Here is a 22,441-nt window from a genome sequence, read left to right on the forward strand (position 1 = left end):
GACATTGTGTGTCCTCCTAACCCTTAAACGCGTTTTAAACCCATTTGAGTCCAAAGCGGATAATATTTACACAGTTGGGAGCGAATTGTTACAGGAAGGGCATTCTAACCACGGATGGTGCAATTTGGTCGCACCAGAGAAAGACCATAGCCCCTCAGCTCTACATGGATGAAGTTAAGGTAAAATTCACACTTTTAGAAACTGCTCCTTCATAACATTTTAGACAAAGAAGGGGAAAAAAAATGATGGTCATTACATATATCCATCACACTATATATGATTGCAGGCTCGGGTGGAGATTATGTTGGAATCTGCAAACAAACTGGTGAGGTCATGGGAGAGTCTGATTGAAAATGGGGGTGGGAGTGCAGATATAGAAGTGAAAGAGTACGTAAGAGGCTACACCTCCAGTGTAATTTCAAGCGCTATTTTTGGAAGCAACAACTCCAAAGGGATTGAGTTATTTCCTAAGTTTAGGGCTGTCATGAAGGTCATGCATAGCTCAACATTACTCGAGGGGCTTTCCATCCACAGGCATGTGCTTTAATTTCCCACCTTGTTCCTGCACAAAACTTGACAATGAATATATGTCTTCATTTATCACAATCAAGTTTCATTTTCTTTTTTTCTCAATGAAATATTAGATATCTACCAACCAAGGATAATCGGTATGCGTGGGGATTAGATAAAGAGATTACCTCCTTCATCTTAGACATGACAAAGGAACATTCTGAAGCTGTATCTAAAGAACAGCCACAGGTCATCATGGAGAGCACCAAGACTGGTGAACTCGGGCCATTGACCCCGGAGCAATACATAGTTGATAACTGCAGAAACGTATACCTGCCAGGCTTTGAAGTGACCGCTGTGGCCTCAATGTGGGGTTTGATGCTGTTAGCTTCACATCCTGAATGGCAGGACCGAATTCGAGCTGAGGTTGCACAAGCATGCGCAGGCCGTCCCCTAGAGGCCAACATGCCTGGCAAGATGAAAGTGGTATGTGATTCACCAACTTGAAATAAATTAAATGTATTAGTTAGTGGGAAATTGACCTGGGTTTGATTTGCCATGGATGGATGCAGTTGAAAATGGTGATTCAGGAGGTACTGCGGCTTTACTCAGGAGTGGCCATTTTGACGAGGCATACATTGAAAGATGTTCAGCTTGGTGATGTTTCGGTTCCAGAGGGTGTCGGTATTTGGGTTTGGTTACCAGCATTGCACCAAGATTCTGAGTTCTGGGGACCTGATGGAGCCAAGTTCAACCCTGAGAGAGGTTTGCTAATCGTATTTCTGGGGCCTGCAACCCTTCCAGTGCCTACGTCCCGTTTGGTACTGGAAACAGAGCTTGTCCTGGCCAGGGCCTAGCCATTGCAGAAATAAAGGTCTTGAATCCTGGCACGAGCTTTGGCATGAATCATGACACTAGTTATGACACACGTCACAGGCTATGGCATGGGACATAATAGGGGTCATTGAGGTGAGGTCCACCAAAAAAAAAAAAAAAAAAAAAAAAGTGTTTTTATCAATTTATATTGAGATTACAATTACATTGAATAAAAATATATTAGGCAATATAAAAAATTTAGAAGTTATATCTAACATGTATTTTAGTTTTCACTATGAGATTGTAACAAATAGGCATGACTTGTAAAATTTAAAATAATAATAATAGAAAGACATTTGACAACAAGAAATATATTTATAGATTATATAAAAAAATTAGGAAAATAAAATATTATCTTTTAATCATAAAAATAATAATAATAACTTGTTTTTCAATAAAAAATTAATATTATCTTTTTACTCTAGATTGTTTATATATTTTTTTATTCTTAAAAATTATAAATTGAATATTTTAAAAAACTAAGAAACTTCAATTTTCTATGTATTGTATTTTATTCGATGATTATTTATATTATATATTATCATTTTTTGTGATTAATCCTGCTCAATAAAATAATTGAAATCAATAAATATGAATAAATATTTAATTAAAAAAGTTCTAAAAGGAAAATTGTGATGGTTTTGATATATTTTAAAAAATAAAAATAAATAAAAAATGGAAAAAAGTATTAAAAATAACTTATTTGAACAAATTTTTTTATTTTTTAAAAACAATTTATCATACATCTTTATTTTTTTTTAAATGCTTTTATTATTAAATTTATAAATAAGTAATGTTCATTTAAGTTTATTTTTGGTTTTTATTTATTTATATTCCTCTTCTTCTTCTGCTCCTCAGCATTTTTATTTTCCCCAACCAAGCATAACCAAAAGTAACCTTCAGCTTATGAAATTTACCTGTGGAGATCGTATGTGAAACTTCCCAAGATCAAAGGCCAATTTTGGATCGAAGGTGCATCTCAGGCAAGCGTGGTTCAGGTGAAAGCAGAGACTAGAGACCACGTATCCACCCATAGTCTCAACTTTTTCTTTGTGTCTGAGGTATGATTGTTTTTAAGCTATTTTCTTCAAAGCTTTGAGGTAGATTCATTACGTTCAACTCTGTAATATGTTATAACTGTTCTAATCTGCACTGTAAAAAAAACCCAGTGGAACAAAACTACTAATGATTATGGTAGGGGAGGTGAAGTTTAATAATGGATGGTGTATGCCAAATGTTTGGTGAAATGCCTCAAAGAGGTTATGTGTTTTTAGTATATTGAATGTTAGAGAAAGTGGCCCTTCTTGAACTGGGTGTTTAGGAATTGGTTGGAGCAACAAGGTTTTCCATACAATCAATGCAAGGTGGCACCTGGCTGGCTGCTAAAGTTTTTGGGAGGAGTGTTCTGGGTGGGGAATGATTAGGGTTTACGGTTTAGTCCAATATGTAGCACATTATTGAGTGGGACCCAAAAGGGAAAATCAATGAATATGTTTGTTCCTTAATGCAATTGTGTAGGCTGTGGTCGAACCACTTGATGCAAAAATGTTGGAAGTTAAGTTTAATGCTGGTCAGCTGAACTCGAATTTTTTTGCAAATTATTCTGTGGAATTAATGGCTAAATTCATTACGGTGAATTGGGTCGTGGGAGAAAATGGAAAATCTATACCATTGATGGTATACAGGACCATTTTGTTGAATGGAATTTGAAAACTAATACTGAGTGTAATCTTTGTTTGGAAAAGAGAGGGGACACGTGTTCTCATGCATCTGTCAATTATGCTATGACTGTCGGTCACAAAGTGAGGGGCCAGATAAGCACATTTCAGATGATTAAGAATTTATCTTTCTGTTATTCATATTGATATCAGTGTAATGAAGAAGAAGCGGCTAGTTTTCAAACTTTTCAGTAAGAACTTTATTGGACTGTAAACAGGAAGAAGTCAGAGACGAGAGTGAGAAGGATGCTGCCACAGCGTGTGAAGAGGGCCATCACAGAGAATCCAAAGAAGCTAGCAAATTTGATTGACCTTGCAAATCTGCCTTCAACACTTCGAGAATTTGTGGGTCAGTCTCAGATTTCACGTTTGGGCTGTTTCATGCGCGTCTGGTCATACATCAAGGCCAACAATCTTCAGGTTTTGTATCTCTCTTTCCATGTTTTTATAATTGATAATGAAGAGGAAGTTTGTCTTCCTTATTGTCTCTTTATAGGGATGTGTCTGTGTGCAAAAGTAATCTTTGATATGCATATTATTTTTGCATCTCCCTTCTTATCAGTTATCACATGGAACCTAACTATAATCATTGTTTGGAGTGAAAATGATTTATATAATCATTGTTTTTTCTTACCCCTAAGTATCTTTCTTCATTATTTTGTAGGCTGTATATGATTTTTTTTTTTTAAATATTTTGAATTTTGACGGAAGTTACACTATTTCCAGTTAAAGTTGTTTTTAGAGGGTGGATTAATTGGAATGAGGTTGGACCCGGTTAATTAAACAAAAGAGCAGCTTTCTAAGAGTTTCTAATAACAGTGACTCAGTTTTCCTTAGTGATGATGTAATCGTGTAAGGCACTGGTTGATGGTTAATAAGAGACAGTTACTATATTGTTTAACCACAAGCACACACATAGATGAAATACATTCATATTACCATGATTGCTAGAAGCAAATGGAAGACCATATAGTAGCTTTATTCTTTCCTTCATGCACTTAAAGTAATTAATGTTGCAAGAGTTTTTATTAATTTAGTGTATTTTCCTTATACCTGAATGGAACTGTGGGCTGCACTGTTTCTTGTTCAGGATCCAAACAACAAGAATGTGGTCATTTGTGATGACAAGCTCAGGAGTATTTTGTTGGGTAAGCCTCGTGTTGAGCTAGCTGAACTTCCTGCACTGATCAAACTGCATTTTCCCAAGGAGCGAAAGTGATTTGAGAATTTGAGGTTAAGGTGCCTATATTCCCTCAAAAAGTAGCCTCTCCCTTCAGCATACACTTCCTGAAATACAGCTGTTTCATGTTGTAGCAAATTGATTGTTAAATATTTGAATATTATGGAGTCCTAATCTGTTTGGATTCATTGAGCTTTTAAGTATTATCTATATGGACCCCCTAAAACCTAATGCTGAATCTATGTTCGTTGGCTATTTATCTGGCATTGGTTTATTAATATTAGAAGATAATTTTCTTCAAATCCTCCCTCTCTCGTGGTAAAGGAACTTACTTGTATAATGCTTCTGAGAATTTCAGCTTTTGATGGATATATTTTGTATTTCTTATAAAGGATGTTTCATATCCATGCAGAGATGGACAGTTGATAAATTATAAATATGCTTAGCTCTCTCTCTCTCTCACTCTCACTCAATTGTGATGAACTTGCAATTTCAGGAAGAAAACATGAATGCTAAATCTCATCCAATTAGAACTGGTGGTTTTAACCGAATGATTTTGTGAGACCTGCAATCATTACTGATTCCATAGATGAGTTCATGGCATCCCATCAACCTGTGCCACAAAGGGCATATCTAAATTCTCAAGGAATGTTTAAAGTCAAATAGAATGGTTTATTGGTCTTTAGAAATTGCACTTTGTTGAGAAACTTGTAGTTAGAAAACAAAACTTAGTTTGGATGATCCTTTATGATATTGGTTTTATGGAGAATTATCGATAATAATGATCCTAGTAACATCAATACAGAAACGCAAATGATGAGTGGGATTACTGATATTGTGCATTATATTACATGACTAATCATAGGAACTCTGCTAGGGAATGCTTAACCACATGATCAGCAACAATCCTGTTGGTTTTCTCTGTTGGGTGGAAAGCATCCCAAAATACATATTTATCCGCATCTGCACATGTGAGTGGGTTAAATTTATTACACATGTACCCCATTTCAACCAATCCAGTTGCGCAACATGCTACTGCTGCTTCCTCAAATCCTGCAAATTAGGAATTAGGTTACTTTGATTAACTTCAATCACAGGCATACAAAATGTAATTATGTATCAAGGAAATAAGGCCTATAAAAAATTGTACATAAAAATTAATTATGTATTAAGGCATTTTGATGTTGTCAAGATTAACCCTAAGAAAGAAAAAAAGAGAGAAAAGCCTGGAGTATGTCTGCATGCTCAAAAGATTGAGCAAATATGGAAAGGAAGTAGTTGAAAAAAATCTAATCATTTGCAAACTATTAGAAAAGTTAGCTTTGGTGCAATGGAATGGTAAAACAGTCTATGGGAAATCCAAGCAAGAAAAGCCAAAATAAAATAAAATAATAGGAAATAAAAATCCTCTGATCTAGATTATCACTAGCAAGCTAAGCACAATATATCTAACCTAAGCTACCTACAATCCTTCAACCTTAATAAATAGTTAAAAATGAATGCAGGTCATCTTGTCTATTAAAGATTTTAAACCACCCTAATATTGCCAATAATATTATGAGACATGTCAATTTTAGGATGCTCCACATGGCAACCGATGACCTAGGGCTTATGTTGCATGATCCTTTTTCATGCACAGTATGCCATGTTGCACCAGTTGTGGTAGTGGTCAGCCAGAAAATTTACCAAAAGAGTGTGGACTCTGAATGATCTCCAAGAGAATATCAAATGGGTTTGTTAGCACCAATCTGATTCCAGAAAGCTCATTTTTCAGCTTCACAACCAGTTCTTGCAGCTTCCCATTGAAATCCCAGGCCACAATATTGTACTTCTCCACACAATCCCTCCCAGATAAAATATTTGTGGTTCTTTCCAGTGGCAAACAACCCATAGGAGGAAGACCACTCAGAGAGATCTTTCTAGCTCCTAATTGGAAGAGCTCTGTAATGAAATTTCCAGCAATCCCTACAAGAAAACTCTGGTACTCCTCAACAGAGAACTTTAACCGCCTGCCTGGAAGTAGGTAGTAGTTTTCTAAGAAATCATTGGTTCCTAAGCTTATTAAATACAGTGATTCACTCAGAACCTCATTAGCTTTCTGATGGCCAAGATAATCTCTGAGCTGCTTCTGGTATTCCTTGTAGTATTCAAGTTCCTTCCAGAAAGGTATCACTGACTGCAAGTCCAAATCACATTGAAAATTAGTTATTTCGGTAACTTGAGTCAGTCACCATCTTTTGCAAAAAGAAATGGAAGAAAAAGAAAAATGGAAAACATAGTCAAACCAAGATAGCTAGGTGATTTTTCTTGTGGAAGGTAACCAACTTGAGATGATCTTTCTTGTGGAAGGTAACCAAATTGAGATGATCTTTCTTGTGGAAGGTAACTAAATTTAGATGATTTTCTGTTGGAAGGTAACCAAATTGAATTGAAATTAACTAAAGTTCTTAAAACTTTGTTGAATGAACTTACAACTCAATTTAGTTTTGTCTGCATCAAGTTTTACTGAGTTGAGTTAAACCATGAGTGAGATGGTTTCTGAAACAGTAATCAGACTAACACTTTGGCAAAGAATGGTAAGGGGTACAAGAATCCAAGGTTCTTGTCCTGGATCTGAGTTTCAGCTTGAGGGGCCCTATCTTCATGATTGATCCACTTAAAGATGATCTATGGGTCTGATCATGATGTGCAACAGGATTTCTATGTATCAATTAGTAAATAATTTGGCATATGTTAGAATACTAGGATCCAATGTAAGTTCTATTAAGGAACATACCAGCACGTTGGAGGTAGCATTATCATAACCAGTTCCAGCAGAAGCAAAGCAAACTCCAGTGGCAAAATCTGTAATACGATAAGTGGGATCCAAGTAAGCAGGTACCACTGGCTTGACCCCAAAAGCCTCAGAAATGAAGTCTGGTGGAACCCGACCATTAGAAAACCGTCCAGTGGGTTGGCCACCATTGAAATCACGCCCATAAGGCTCAAAATTGCTCTTTAGAATTGTTTGTACCTGGTTGTTGTTCCCTGAGTCCACAGAGGAGTCCCCAAAAACAATAATGGCTGGAACTTTTGCATGGATCCTTAGGATTTGGATCAGGAGCTGAGCTAAGAAGAGCCAAGCCATGACCTTATACATCATACTTTTATGTCCTTACTCTCCACTTATAAAGGGTTGGAGGGGGTAATTGGAAAGGGGTTGGGAATGCTAGCATGAATTATTATGAGGTTGTTGGGAGGGGGTTGGGAGTGCTAGTAGGAATGATTATGAGGAACTTAATTCAAGTTGGAACTGAAATAGGTTGGTTGGTTGGCTGTTTACTACTTGCATTAGTGGTAATCATGTGGAGGTTCAGGAAAATGGGGGATAGGTTGATGAGGACACTACAGAAGTTTACACAGCAAGTTATTCTCATTCAATTGAATTGACATCCTAACCATAGTTTTGCATGATTTTTGTAGTGAGAACAGAATGCTAGTAATTGTTCCTTCAAAAAGAAAACCAGGTAATGACACTGCTGTGTGAAGATTCCTTGTTATGAAATAAAAAATAGGAGCCATATTCATTCATGCTCCAGAATTGTTTATTTTGGAATAACATTGCTGCTAGTGAAAATCCCTGAAATGTTAATTCTTTCGTGATACTATGATTTAGATGTCCTAATTTACTTGAAACTGTCAGTGAGGTAAGTGATGGTAGTTGTTGTCTTGTTGAAATGTTCACTTCTATGTGCTCAAGATAGATTTGGATGGTTGTGTGTAAAGTCCATCACTGGTGAACAGAATCAAATTGCCTGAATTGACAAGCATTTCTGGAAGACTGATCTTTACAAACAAATGCTCCATGGATCAGAATGCTTGACTGGTATTTTCTTCAAGACATGTAATACTGTTATGTAAAATAGGGAGAAGGGCATATATAATATAACAGCCCAAAAGGACTTGGACAATTTTCTTGTTGTGTGGTGGTGAAATTAGGCATGGGGATGGTTGAACCACAATTTTCATGTGAGAAACCAAGTGATGCAGCTTCTTTATTTGACCATGCTTCCCATTAAGGGAGGTCTATCCCATCCTCTTGTCCTGTTCTTCGTCCTCTTCATGAGATGATGATGTACAGCAGATTTTCAATTTTATGATTTGGGAAGATGTTTATCAGCTATCACTTCTTTTCCATGCCATTCCATACTATCCCATATGGTGCTCCAAGTCTTAACTCTTAACTAACTGCATATTAGGAAAATGTTGCTCTTAATAGAAAATCCATGGCTATTGCCAAAAGACACTTCAAGAGAAAATGAATAAAAACAAAAAAATCTCAATCTAGATTTATTTTTAAAAATATTCTTCAAAGTAGTGTGTTTATGCCACATCAGCATTTATATATTATTTTTTATTTTTTATTTATATCAAAATGATAATTGATGACTATAATTTCCCCCCCTTTTTTTTTCTCTCCTTAGAAAGCTAAACCTAAACATCATTCCACTCCAAATCTGCCTAATTGGAACTTTTCAACTTCAAATTTGCATAATCACCATCACATTTATTAGCATTGATATATTTTATATACGATATATTCTTACTATGACATGAAATGATAATAAAATTTTTTTATATATATAATAGATAATAATAAAAATACAATCTTATATGATAAATAATACAATTGATAATTTACCATGATATTTAGGTGAATTTAAAAATTATGTTTTATGGTTTAAAGGTTTAAGACATGGGATTCAAGTTAACAGTGAATTTTTTATTTTGTAGATTAATACTAAATAAAACATTTATTTATTTTTATGATTTCATCACATATTTCTTTTTTTCTTTTAAATACAATCATTTGAACTACTATAAAAAATAAAAATAATAAATAATAAACAAAAATTTATTTGAAGACCTTAAGTATTTTTAATCTATTTTTAATATTTTTAAATATATTTTAAAAATAATTTTTATATTTATTTTTAATCATTTTACATTTTTTATATAATTATTTTTTAAAATAATTATAAAAAAACAACTAAAAACTAAAAATCATTTTTAATAATAGATCAAACATTTTTTTTTTCTTTTTGTTTTGAAGAGTAGAAAACATCTTTTCAAAACAGTAGTCAAACAAGATTTTTAATGATTTCTTTTCCAATCGAATATCCCGAAACAATGAGGCATACCCGTCAAGTGAGTGGGACTAGGACATGAACCGATAGGCATGGAGTTCCCAAGAATCCCGATTCCCAACCCACCACGTTTCTTTATTTCTCTTATTTTTTATTTTCATTTTATGGAAATTTAAATCTAGATCATTGATGTGCATGGATATATGAAGTTGAAGAATCGTTCAAAAAAAGTGTACAATCCACAACCATTCCGGGTGAGTGGGACGTGAAAGGCCTGACAATGGAGTTGCCGGCCCACCAGCCTCACCTGTGTCTGCTATCAATGTATATCTACATAATATTATTAAAACCGAAAAACAAAAGGAAGCCAAAGACAATAGTGTTATTGTAATTTGTAAGGACCAGGGAGATATTCATGGCAGCTTCAAAATTCCAAGCTTTGTGGAACCACCCTGTTGGCCCCAAAACCAGTGAGTTCTCTCTAAGCAAATCAACCCTCTGCTGTTTCATCACTACTCTTCTTTTCCCAGGTTTTCTTGTCGATCAAACATGGGACCTCTTTGATATTGTTAGAATTCATATTCAAAGTTGTTGATTCCGATGAAGGGGCTTTTGGTTTCACTTCCATGGGCAGAATCTGAAAATCTTGATTCTGTTGAGAAATTTGTTTTTGGGGATTTGGGGTTGAAGGGTTTCCTCTGTAAATCCAAACAGTCGAATAGGTTGTATTTTTGCATAATATTTTCTTGTCAATAATAATGTTTGGTGTGTGGTGAATCTACTAATAATTGCAGTTCACTTCTGGGCCCCGACATTTAAATGGGGTCTCAGCATAGCAAATGCTGCTGACTTCTCAAAACCACCAGAAGAACTCTCATATCCTCTGCAATTTGGTATGCCCATGGTTCTCTGTCATTTTTTTTTTCTTTTTCTTATTTGATTTAACCCAATATTTAGAATTTGGTTTGGTAGTGATTACAGGGAGCATTATTTTCAAGTGCTAGGAAGGTTGGAGACGCTTTTAAAATCACTACCAAAAAAACTTTTGTTTTGACAAGTCAACTGTTAGTATCAGTTTTGGTAGGACTATTGTTGAGGGCCTAGTTCATCAGATTTTAATAAATTTTTCCTTGTACTACACTATGGTTTGCAGCTGTTGCTTGCAGTGGCCTCATCTGGTCTCGCTATTGCACAGTTATTACCCCGGTAAGAAGGATGATTTCCAGCTTTTGAGATGTGTTCAGGTCTAAATGCTTATTGAATGTTTCTTAGAGTTCCATTGTGTAATTAGCTTGTTTTGTGCCCTCCTCACTCTAATTTCTCATCCTGTGATTGGAAGTTACTTGATTGCTTGATCATATCTCCAGCTTTATGGAGAGATTGATCAAGTTTGGATTTCTCAGTTTGCCTTTCAACTTGTCTTGAATCTCTAGTTCCACTTTCCCAGCTAACCAAGAGAACATAGGATGTTTAAGACGAATTTCCATGTTGCTGGTGAAGTCTTAGATTCTCTTGCAACATCTATGAAATAGAAATTACGTATCTCTCTCTCTCTCTCTCTCTCTCTCTCTCTCTCTCTCTGTATATATATATATAGACAGAGTAGACCTTTGAGGGCATTAATGCTAAATTTTCTTATATAAGAAGGGATAAATTTTATTAAGAGGGAGGTGCCTTGCCAAGGAAAAAAAGAGAAACAAGGCTTCTCCAAAGGGCCAATCTGAGATTGAGTCATGGTGTAATGGAAGTTACCAATACGGGAAGTCGGGTTATGAGTTCCCTATGTAACCAAGAGCCCCTCTAGTGAGAGGGCAATATCGACAGATCCCACTGAGATGAAAATATATCTCAATGGGTAGGTCAATAGAGGTATTGATGCTTACCAAACCTCATTTGTCAAATCTTAGTTGTGATTGTGATCATTTCTCCACATAAAATAGAAAGAATCTCAGCCTTCTTCTATAAGAGATGGATTACTGCTGACCTTTGATAGGTACTCATCTATTGAATATGATTAAGCTGGCAATCATTGAAACCATGAGTATATAATTTACCTTAGTGGGGGAAAATTTTCTGGCATGGGCTTCTGTAGTTTCATTACAGATTATGTTCGGTTTTAGTTGAAAATCATTCTCAAATCGAATTTATGTTGCCTAATTGTCCAAAAGGGAAACCATGAAGCTTAATTATGCAGTTACCTAGACATAGTTGTGCTTTTTTCTGCAAAATCAAGTCCCTCAAGAGGCATTAAAGATCTGTGCATAGTTTTGTTAGTAAACTTATTATTTAGGAAGTTCCACTGTTCCACCTTCTTTACCATTTGATTTGCCTCTCTCTCTGCCCTGCAGAGGTTTTCTTTTTGGGCTGTCTTGGAGCTTACTCTTACATTTCCGTTTATAATCATTTCGGGATTGCAGAGAAACTGGAATCTTCTCGGCGTTAATGCTGCAATGGCTGGAACAGGCGTGTATCAACTGTCACGCAAAATTTGGTAAGTCGGTTCAGATTCGATACTTCCATTTGCAGTTTACTAAGGTTTTAGACATTTTTACCATACCAAATCTTCCACCCTGGAGACAAGATTGGAAAAGTCTCTGGTTGGAGAAATCTAGAGCTGTTGGGTTACCAACTGATACTACGCTTTTCAAAAGTTAAGAAGAATTATGGTTCACCAAACTAGGTTGAACCGTTGTTTGAACCAACCAAGCAGCTTTCACAATCGTACTTAGCAAAATAACAGCACCATAACCTGTAACTTGGCCTAGGAGCCAAGGCAAGTCCATAAGCATCATGCTTATGTCCTGGCTGACATGAATTTGACTAGTCTCACTGGTCGGATTTTTTTATATGCTATGATGGTATGATAACGATTGGCCTGGACAAGCTGTTTCCTTCATATTAGAAGTTTGAGCCGTACAAGCAATTTGTCATCCAAAAATTTGAGCAAGACAAGAATGCTGTCATTTGTCACTTAAAGCTACACATTAGGAGTTCATGTATCTTACGTTTTTGTCACCTCTTCCTTGCATTTTTCAGGCATGACTACTCTTCCAAGACAGAAGCAGAAATAGCAAATGAACAAGTACAGGTCAAATAATAACAACCACTTGGTGAAGACAATTGTGATGTATGTGAGTAAATAATCTCACCAAACAAATAATACCCTTTATCCAAATTCGTATATAATTTATTGCTAGGTGCATCCAAATGCAATAATTGAAATTATCGACTAAATTCAATTCTACTCGAAGAGAAATAAAAATCAAAACAAAATATTCATTCTTATGAACCAAACATAACCTAACCCATCGGATTTGGAGTCTGTTTCGAAGAGCAATTTGCAATTTTGTGCCTTCTAGAATTAAATTGGCGCCATCAAACTCGATATTCTCTTCCCTTTCCAAATTATTGGGAGTCCACTGACTATCACAACTGGCGTGATGCCGCAAGACATGCACATGGAAGTCTGGCTCATTGCTTGCCTTGTGCAACTTTTAATTGATTTAATTTTAGTTATTAAACCCATTTGATATATTTAATATAATAATTTAATATTATAACTTAACCCGAACCCTTGGGTTTAAAAAAAAAAATCTCAAACACGATTTGAAATTATTTATTTTTATATAGTGAGACAAGTACTCAAAAAAACCCATCAGCCATTCGGACCAATGAAAAGAAGACAAGAATTTAAGACTAGCGTGTGAGATCCTTGCCATTAGTTAATAAATGAATTCAAAAGCTTTCAAAAAGTTTAGGACAAAAATCAAACTATCAAATTTTATTAAAATTGAATGAAATTCTAGTTGAATTCATGGGGTTGGAGTATCCATTAAATTAGAGTACCATTTCTCTATGAAAAGACAATCGAAGTATAAGAAATCATTTAGGTTTTGATCAATGGTGGATCTGGTTTAACTTTTCAAAACAATTTTATTGACATATTTTAGAGATACAAGCAATAACATAAACCAAAACAACAAACCAAATTTGGCCCCAAAAAAGCTTCGTGGTGATCATCAAATGTGTGGTTGGACAAAGGATCTTAGTAGTTGGGTGCAATTATCTACTCTGTACTGACCAGATGGGGGTAGAATTTGGTCAAGGTTTGAATTCAGAGTGATATATGCACCTTCAGTTCATCAAACCAGTAGAATGGAAAATATGCAAATCAACAACAAATTAACCAAACCATCTACAATCCAAAGCCATATTCAAATTCTAGAGGAATTCATAAGACATAAACCCCTGTAACATATTTGTAGTCATTCGTTTGTGATTTCTGCTTCTGTTTTGGAATGGTAGTCATGCCTGAAAAATACAAGAATGAGGTGTCAGAAATGTTGTTCTTGGGCTGGGAGATTTGGCATGAATGGATGGTATCTGAACCTTCACTTACTGAATTTTGCGTGACAGTTGATACATCCCTGTTCCAGCCATTGCCAGATTAACACTGAAAAGATTCCAGTTTCGCTGCAATCTCAGCATGATATAGCAGAAAATTCAAGAGTCAACTGCTAGACATGCATGGCCCAATGAAAAAAGTACATCAAATATCAGTAAATAAGTATGTATTAAGGGTTTTTTCCTTGTTATATATAAGAAACCATGTCGGCATATCCTCAACTTTTATCTCAAAGGTTGTTGCCAATAGTTAGGCTTTTGAAGTACTCAATACTTTATCGATCGTTTCCAACCGTGTAGATATTATCCATGCTCGAGGCTGTAACATGAAGATATCGTTCACTCTAAACCCAAAAGACCCTCAAACTTTTTCCTCTTATGTGATGTAGGATATCATAAACATTTTTATGTAGACATGAAAACCCTTACACGAACGCAACGTTCTAATTGTGTCTTATGAAATTATCCGCTCTAGAACCGAAAAGGCCTTATGCCTATATATATCTTCAAGAACATTTTTTTCCCTATCCTATTTGGGCTATTACATCACCAATAGCATGGATTTCTTAGACATCACCAATAGATTGAAGACTAGCTAAAAAGCTGGAAATTAATAGACCTTACCGGCGTGATCACCATGCCATATCGACTCCAAATAAGCCCACTGCATGCAACAACTGCAGACCATATTCTCAACAAAGGCCTCCATTGCAGAACTGATACTAAAAATTAACTATTTGCTTAAAAAAAAGAGAAGAAAATGACAGAAAAGAGTGAGCATATGTACCTATTTGCAGAGGATATGAGAGCGTTTCGGGTGGTTTTGAGAAGTCTGCAACATTTGCTATGCTCAGACCCCATTTAAATGTCGGAGCCCAGAAGTGAACTGCAGTCATCAGTAGATTCACCACTCAGTATTATAATTCAAAAGAAAAAGATCATATAACCTATTCCTATCTTCAGCAGATTCATCTGTTTGGATTATGAACCAGTGGAAATCCTTCAAGCCCAGATCCTAAAAACCAATTTCTCAACAGAATCAATATTTTCAGAAAATCCAATCCAATTCTGTGGAACCAAACGCCCCTTCAGTCTGACTGCTGATAGAATATCATTGATTTTTTCCTTCTTTTTTTTTCCTTTCTTTTTTTTCTATGTGAACTAGCCACTATGGTTGACTTTATCCGACCAGAAAATGAATCTAAGAATATCCACCAAGCCCCAGGATTCCAAGAAATTTTAAAAAAAAAATTATCTGCCTCAATAATTTTCCGTTTGATTGCCCAGAAAAAAAACAGAGAGTTGGATTTCATTGGGCATGGGATTAAGAAGAGAAAACTCACTGGTTTTAGGGCCAGCGGGGTGGTTCCACAAAGCTTGGAGTTTTGAAGCTCCCATGGAATTGGTCTCCAATCTTCCTGCAAACCCACAGTGTCTCTCTTTGGTTCACAAAGCTTGGAGTTTTGAAGCTCCCATGGAATTAGTCTCCAATCTCCCTGCAAACCCAGAGTCTCTCTTTGGTTCATGTGTAGATTTGGACATATATTTAACGGTCAAGCTGGTTCGTTAGATTAGAACTCCCTTTCTTATCTCATGTATTACTCAGCTGAGCAAATTAGGATTTGGCTTCTTTTCTATAATAATATTTGGTAGCCTGCATTTTTGGAAGAAAATTATTTAATAATTAACTTTTTGGATAAAGATAAAAGCATTTTTTACAAATGGGTGACATGTAAAGATAAACTTTGCCTTTATTTTTTATGGAAATAAATCATAAAAAGTAAGCATAATAGCATTTTTTTTTATGAAGGGTGACCTAATGACATGAACAATTTTTTTTTTAAATATATATATTACAGACACAAAATTATTAAAAATACTTAGAAGTTAAGACAATTTTGATTGATTTGAAAAAAAAAATTCGGGTGTTGAACAACCAATTCAACACGTGACTCCTAAACATGGAATGAAAGGTGGTTCGAACTCATTGCATCGAGCAAACTAAATTATGATTATGTTGAATTACCAAATTTCTTAACTGGTTTTTTAAAAAATTGAAAGAAAATATAAGGGAAAAAAATAAAGAAGAAAACTAGAAGAAAAGAAAAAGTGAATGAAAGTAAAAATTATATTTAAAGTTAATAAATTATTTTCATAAGTTTAGTATATTTATTTTAACTCTTCAATATAAAGATTATATGATTTGAAAATGCACTCATTCTAATCATATTTGATTTTCTTCTTTTTTTATATAGTACAGTCAAACATGAGAAACTAATTTTTCTTAATCCTTTTTTTCTTTCTTTAGTACTTTTTGGAAACCAAACATAGCCTTAAGGTTATGTTTGGCTTTCTCATATTTGATTTCATCATAGAAAATACAAAAAAAAAAAAAATCAAATATAACTAAAATTTGTAAAAAATGTATATATTTTAAAATTATTTAATCTTTATATAATAGTAAGGAATAAGTAAAATGAGTCTGAAGAAACATATAAAAATAATTTATTGAGTTTATACCTATTTTTTATTTTCTTTTACTTTTCCTTTCCTTCGACTTTTCCTCTATTTTCTCTTTCCCTTACATTTTCTCTAAATTTTTTAGAAACCAAATATAAAATAAAGTTTAAACTTGTAGGATTTAGGTTCAATATGTAAATCATACTCCTTAACACACCAATCTACACAACTCGGAAGTTTGATTCCCTGTTTTTAACCATAAGTGCATTTAATAAAAATATTTTATGAAAATTGGGATGAGGGTAATAAAATAAAAATATTTTAAAAAAAGAGATTAATTTTTTATTCTTTTCAACCAAAAAATATTAAAATTCATTTTATTTAATGTAAAGAGTTTAATTGATATTTTAAAATAAAAAGTTAAAATACTTTATTTTAATATTTTTATAAATTTTTTAAAAAATAAGTGACCTATACTTGAAAATAATGCATATACATCCTTTTTCCCACTTTAAGTTATTTAGCTTTGAGAAAGTATCGAAAAAATAATAATAATAATAAGAAAATATCATTTTTGATATATCATAAAAAAGTATAAAAGAAAATGAAATAAGCTTAAAATTAATTAAATATTATATATTTTAAAATTATTTAATTTTTGTATAAAAGAGTTAAAATAAAGAAAATAAATTTAAAATACCATATAAAAATAATTCATTAACCTTTTTTTTTTCATTTTTTTCACATTTTATTTTAATTTTTTTTAACCCTTTTTTTTCTTCTTCTTTTTAGTATTACAATCAAAGTAAATGTAATTTATTCGATTTTAAGAGATAAAAAGAGAAAACATTTTTTTGACATTTTTGAATTCTATACGTTATTTTGTATATTAATTGATTTTTGTTGTAAAACAAAGTGAAAGAAGAAGAAAGCAAGAAAGAGAATATTAGAATGTAAGAAGAGAATATAATCAATTTTCATTAGAGGTATCTCCCTTTTATAGGGAGTCACAAAGAGATATACATCAATATAGATGATCATCCACAAGTTCTCATAATCTAATAAATTCTCATATTTTATAACACTCCCCCTTTGATAATAATAAGAATATGTCTCATTAAAACCTTACTAGGAAAACTCTATGGGAAAAACTCTAGTGATGGGAAAAACTCTAGTGAAGGAAAAAGAGTATAATATTCTTTTAAATTACTACAACCACCTTATTAAAAACCTTGTCAGTAAAACCCAATGGGACAAAACTTGAACGAAGGAAAAAAGAGTGCAGTGTAATGATATTCTTATCAATTAGCACCCTCCCACCCCCCTCATGTTGACATGATTATATTTTCTCTAGTAGCACAGTATGAAGATATTTGAGTCCGTGTATTCCAATGAACTTCTAGAGTATTGCAGTTGACAGTACCTTTGTGAATAGATTTACTAAATTGTCACTTAATCTTATTCGTCGAATAGCAATTTCATCACTCTTCTAGAGTTAATGAAAGTAAAAGACTTGGACAATATATACTTAATTCTATCACCATGAATGTATCATTATTTAATCTGTGCAATGCACGCAATATTATCTTCAAATAATATTGTCGGGTGACCTTTGATAGAGAAGAGTCCACCTGATTCCCGAATATGTTGGATCATAGATCTTGGCTATATACATTCACGACTTGCTTCATGAATTGCTAGTAGTTCTGAATGATTTGATGATGTGGTCATCATTGTTTGTTTGACAAATCTTCATGAAATAGCAATACCATTGTAATTAAACACATACCTTGTTTGTGACCTACTTTTATGTGGATCTGAAATATATCCTACATCTGCATATCCAAGCAATTATTGTTTTGATTCTCTTAAGTATAATAGACTCATATTAGTAGTTCTGCGAAGATAACGCATTATATGTTTGATATCATTCCAATGTCTTTGAGTTGGAGCGGAATTGTATTTTGCTAATAAATTGACAAAAAAAACAATGTCTGAATGTGTACAATTGGCAAGATACATAAGTGCACCAATAACACTAAGATATGGTACTTCAGGACCAAGTAATTCTTCATCTTTTTCGCAATGATGAAATGGGTCTTTTTTCACATCAAGTGATCTGACAACCATTGAAGAACTTAAAGAATGTGTTTTATCCATATAAAAACGCTTCAAAAACTTTCTTAATGTATGTTAATTGATGTACTAAAACTTCATTTGAAAATGCTCAATCTGCAGGCCGAGATAAAATTTTGTTTTTCCAAGATCTTTTATCTCAAATTCCCCTTTTCAAGTAATTTATTATTCTTATGGGCTCTTCAGGAGTTTCAACAAGATTTAAGTCATCAACATACACTGCAATAATTGTAAATCCGGTCTCTGATTTCTTAATGAAGATGCATGGGCATATAGGGTTATTCATATACTCTTCTTTTAGCAAGTATTCACTAAGATGATTGTGCCACATGCGTCTAGATTGCTTTAATCCATATAAGGATCGTTATAACTTGATTGAGTACATTCTATGAGGCTTTGTACAATTTGTTTTAGGCAATTTAAATCCTTCAGGGATTTTCATGTATATATCATTATCCATGGATCCGTATAAATATGTTGTAATAACATCCATGAGACGCATATCTAGTCCTTCTAGGACTGTCAAACTAATTAAGAAATGAAATGTGATTGCGTCTATGACGAGAGAGTATGTTTCCTCGTAGTTAATACTAGGTCTCTGCAAGAAACCTTGTGCTACTAATCACACTTTATATCTTATGATCTCATTATTCTCAATGTGTTTTCGTACAAATACCCATTTGTACCCAACAGACTTTACATTTTCAGGTGTTTGGACTACAAGTCCAAAAACTTCTCGTTTTGTTAATGAGTTTAACTTTGCCTGCATAGCTTCTTTCCATTTTGACCAATCATTTCTATGTCGACATTCTCCCACATTTCATGGTTCAGGATCTTCATCATTTCTTATGATATCGGAGGTCACTTGGAAAGTGAAAATATTGTTAATAATAATATTATTTCGATCCCATTTTTCTCCTGTGTATATATAACTTACTGAGATATCACAATTTTCAGGTACATGTGCCTCTTCAGGGGCTTCTCGTTCAATATGTGCCACTTCAAGGGCTTCTTGTTCAATATGTGCCTCTTCAGGGGTTTTCTGCATTACTTATGCCTCTTCTAGAGCTATAGATTTATCAATTTTAAACTGATCAATCATTTTGATGGTCTCTTTTAGAGTATCAAGTTTTTCTTGGGTTCTCATCTTCTGGGGAGTTACATCCTTTGAGCCAACAAGTCTACCACGCTTCAAGCGTATCTTAGATTCATTTGTTAACTATCCTATAGGAACATCAATCCGTGTTGAAGTATTTGCAGCCAAGATATATGACTTTGTCACTTTCTTTATATCAATGAATGCATTTGATAATTGATTTGCAAGATTTTGCAAATAAATAATCTTTTAAACTTCCAGTTCACATTGATTGGTACGAAGATCAAGATAAGTCAAAGTCAATGCATTCCAAATAATTTCACGTCATTCTTCTAGAATTGTCTCATTAAAATGATAATCTACACAACATGTCATTCTACATTTTAAGTGTATAGGTAGACTAGTCACTAAATAAAAACTTTTGGTTTTAAAATGTACATCCATACGACTTTTTACCCCGGGGAACCAAGTTGGTCTTACAAGATTCTTCTGGATCTAGTATCGTATAAAGTGTCATTCACATGGAATCAAATACTATTAGTGACATGGTATAAGCTCTTCTGGAGCCTTTAATCAGGTTTCTATCACCTGATATAGTATTAACATTGTCTATCATCAATGTTGTGTAATTAATGAGACAAAAGTTTCATCAAAATAACAAGTCATAAAACATTGTCATAAAGACCTCGACTTTATAGAATTGAAGAAATATTATTATAGAGAAATAGTTAAAATCAATGGAAAAATATTAGTCATTGATGATGACTTAACTTAATAAGTTGTGTAAAAACAATGAGAGTATATATAACACAATAAAACAAATATGAAAAGATAATTTATAGTTATATATTTCTTAAATATCTCACATATTTGATTTTGTAAGTGTGAAGCAATTTATACATGAAATAACTAGGAAGTATTTTCATAATCAAACTAATTGTAGTGATAGATTAATAATTTTATTCAAAATATTATTATGATCTAAATCAATGTGCAAAAATTAATTCATAAATCAAAATTTAAAGAGAACATATCATGATTTAAAGCATCTTATTGTCTCAAAATTTTAATTGAAATACTACAAATCCATCTGAACATATATGTAAAGATATAACATAATATATTGAGAACAATAGTTAAACCTATTGTAATTTCAAAATTATTTTGGATAATGAAATTATTGCATTAATAAAAATATCATATGTGGCAACATGCAATAATATATGTTATTTTATATAACTCAAAATTTTTCAATCATAAAGACATGCTATAAAGAAAATTGACATGCAAAATCAATTTATTAATCATATGACCAAGTTATAAATTTCACATGTATCCAAAGAATCTCAATTTTCTAAATCAAAATATTATTGTGTATTAAACAACTAGAATAAAAAAATATATTCCATACTATATCACCTTTAATACAAAAATATCATGCAATCCAAAAGTTCACATCTATATCTAAATTTTTCTACTAACGACAGTATAACTTCTAATAATATAAATTTATAAAAACTATTAAACACTTACCTATTTGTATAACTTGATGTACAAAATATTAATCCTTTATAATATGTAAATATTATCTATATGCTTGTTATCATAGCTTCAAGTTATAATATATTCCATTATAACTTTTGCTTATATAAATTTCATAAAGTTGTACAAAATTGTTAGTTAACAATTTTGTTCTTTATAGCATCTAGCTATAAGAAAGTACATATTAGCAACTTTGACATAACCTTTGATTAGCACAAAAAATATTAATTTTCTTATTTTCATAACTTTGAGTTATGAATAATGATATTTATATAATTTCTGGTTATATAAAAAAATTATGTAACTTCTAGGTACATAATTGTTCATTGACAATTTTGTTTTGTATAACTTTTGGTTATACAAGAGAATTAGAAATTGTATGCATAACTTCTGGTTATAAAACAATTGTTAATAAAAATTGTTTTCCATAATTCCTATTGTGAAAAATGAGTGAGTATGAAATAAAAATTAAAAGCCAATATTTTTAGAAAATATTCAAATTTGTACATGGCTTCAGGCTATGAACTATTTATGTATAACTTCTAGTTACACAATATAATTAAAAGAAATTAAATAAATTAAAAGTTAATATCTTTCATAACTTCAAGCCATGGTTATTTTGTCAGAACAAGAAAATATTTAAATTTGTACATAACTTCAAGTTATAAACTGTTTATATATATATATATATATAAATAAATTTGTGCATTACTTCGAGTTATAAACTTTCATTATATAGATTTATACATAACTTCAGGTTATGAACATTTATTTATTTATTTATTTTATAACTTTTGGCTATATAATATTGTTTAGTAAAAATAAATAATTAGGGATCATATGCATAACTTTTGGTCATATTTTGTAATTTTGTAATTTTTCCCATAATTTTTAGATATAGGAATTGCACATATTTTTTCATAACTTCTGGTTATAGGGATTGTACATATTTTTCATAACTTCTTATTATGAAATTACTCTATAATTTATAATTTATCCCATAACTTCTAATTATAAGGATTGTACATATTTTTCATAACTTCTGGTTATAAATTTACTTTATAATTTATAATTTATCTCATAACTTTTTGTTATAGGAATTATGTATATTTTTGTATTCAAATAAAATAAGTGAAAATAGAGAGTCAAATGGTAATAAAATAGAAAATCATGATAAAAGTTTAACACATACCTTTTTGTGAGAAAGAAGAGAGAAAAATCTTTCTATTTCTATTAAAGGAAGAACGTCTTTCTATTTCTCTAAAGAGAATAACGTCTTTTTATTTTTCTAAAGAGAAGAACGTCTTTCTTTTTCTCTGAATAGAGAAAAATCTTTATATTTCTTTTGTAGAGACTATTCGTGCTGATAACGTGTTGTAAAACAAAGGAAGAG

The 22,441-nt window shown here is 32.6% G+C and overlaps 5 protein-coding genes across 6 annotated transcripts; 3 read left to right on the plus strand and 2 right to left on the minus strand.

The window, feature by feature from the left end:
- Positions 1-1,473, plus strand: LOC117909663 (cytochrome P450 714C2-like). The gene is made up of 4 exons (XM_034823761.1): positions 1-179; positions 287-534; positions 645-996; positions 1,083-1,473. The coding sequence occupies exons 1-4, from the start codon at positions 165-167 to the stop codon at positions 1,365-1,367; spliced, it is 900 nt and encodes a 299-aa protein (XP_034679652.1). The 5' UTR covers positions 1-164; the 3' UTR covers positions 1,368-1,473.
- A 774-nt stretch (positions 1,474-2,247) lies between these two features.
- Positions 2,248-4,586, plus strand: LOC117908647 (upstream activation factor subunit spp27). The gene is made up of 3 exons (XM_034822313.1): positions 2,248-2,447; positions 3,323-3,524; positions 4,195-4,586. Exons 2-3 carry the CDS (start codon positions 3,351-3,353, stop codon positions 4,321-4,323), a joined length of 303 nt encoding a protein of 100 aa, XP_034678204.1. The 5' UTR covers positions 2,248-2,447; positions 3,323-3,350; the 3' UTR covers positions 4,324-4,586.
- A 472-nt stretch (positions 4,587-5,058) lies between these two features.
- On the minus strand, positions 5,059-7,530 carry LOC117908727 (GDSL esterase/lipase At4g26790). Its single transcript, XM_034822415.1, has 3 exons — positions 7,061-7,530; positions 5,971-6,460; positions 5,059-5,337 (listed from the first exon to the last, which is right to left on the minus strand). The coding sequence occupies exons 1-3, from the start codon at positions 7,424-7,426 to the stop codon at positions 5,144-5,146; spliced, it is 1,050 nt and encodes a 349-aa protein (XP_034678306.1). The 5' UTR covers positions 7,427-7,530; the 3' UTR covers positions 5,059-5,143.
- Positions 7,531-9,696: 2,166 nt separating this feature from the next.
- On the plus strand, positions 9,697-12,644 carry LOC117908687 (mitochondrial pyruvate carrier 4-like). Its single transcript, XM_034822364.1, has 5 exons — positions 9,697-9,880; positions 10,205-10,303; positions 10,564-10,616; positions 11,828-11,901; positions 12,447-12,644. Exons 1-5 carry the CDS (start codon positions 9,826-9,828, stop codon positions 12,505-12,507), a joined length of 342 nt encoding a protein of 113 aa, XP_034678255.1. The 5' UTR covers positions 9,697-9,825; the 3' UTR covers positions 12,508-12,644.
- A 733-nt stretch (positions 12,645-13,377) lies between these two features.
- Positions 13,378-15,347, minus strand: LOC117908633 (mitochondrial pyruvate carrier 4-like). 2 transcript variants are annotated; one of them, XM_034822293.1, is made up of 5 exons: positions 15,158-15,347; positions 14,602-14,700; positions 14,439-14,530; positions 13,810-13,883; positions 13,378-13,721 (listed from the first exon to the last, which is right to left on the minus strand). In XM_034822293.1, exons 1-5 carry the CDS (start codon positions 15,210-15,212, stop codon positions 13,676-13,678), a joined length of 366 nt encoding a protein of 121 aa, XP_034678184.1. In that variant the 5' UTR covers positions 15,213-15,347; the 3' UTR covers positions 13,378-13,675. The 2 variants fall into 2 exon arrangements, with proteins under 2 accessions (XP_034678184.1, XP_034678185.1); XM_034822294.1 differs by having other exon boundaries at positions 14,439-14,491; positions 15,158-15,346.
- Positions 15,348-22,441: the final 7,094 nt, after the last annotated feature.

Source organism: Vitis riparia, chromosome 19 (assembly GCF_004353265.1).
Source record: "Vitis riparia cultivar Riparia Gloire de Montpellier isolate 1030 chromosome 19, EGFV_Vit.rip_1.0, whole genome shotgun sequence".
In the NCBI taxonomy this organism is placed as follows: domain Eukaryota; kingdom Viridiplantae; phylum Streptophyta; class Magnoliopsida; order Vitales; family Vitaceae; genus Vitis; species Vitis riparia.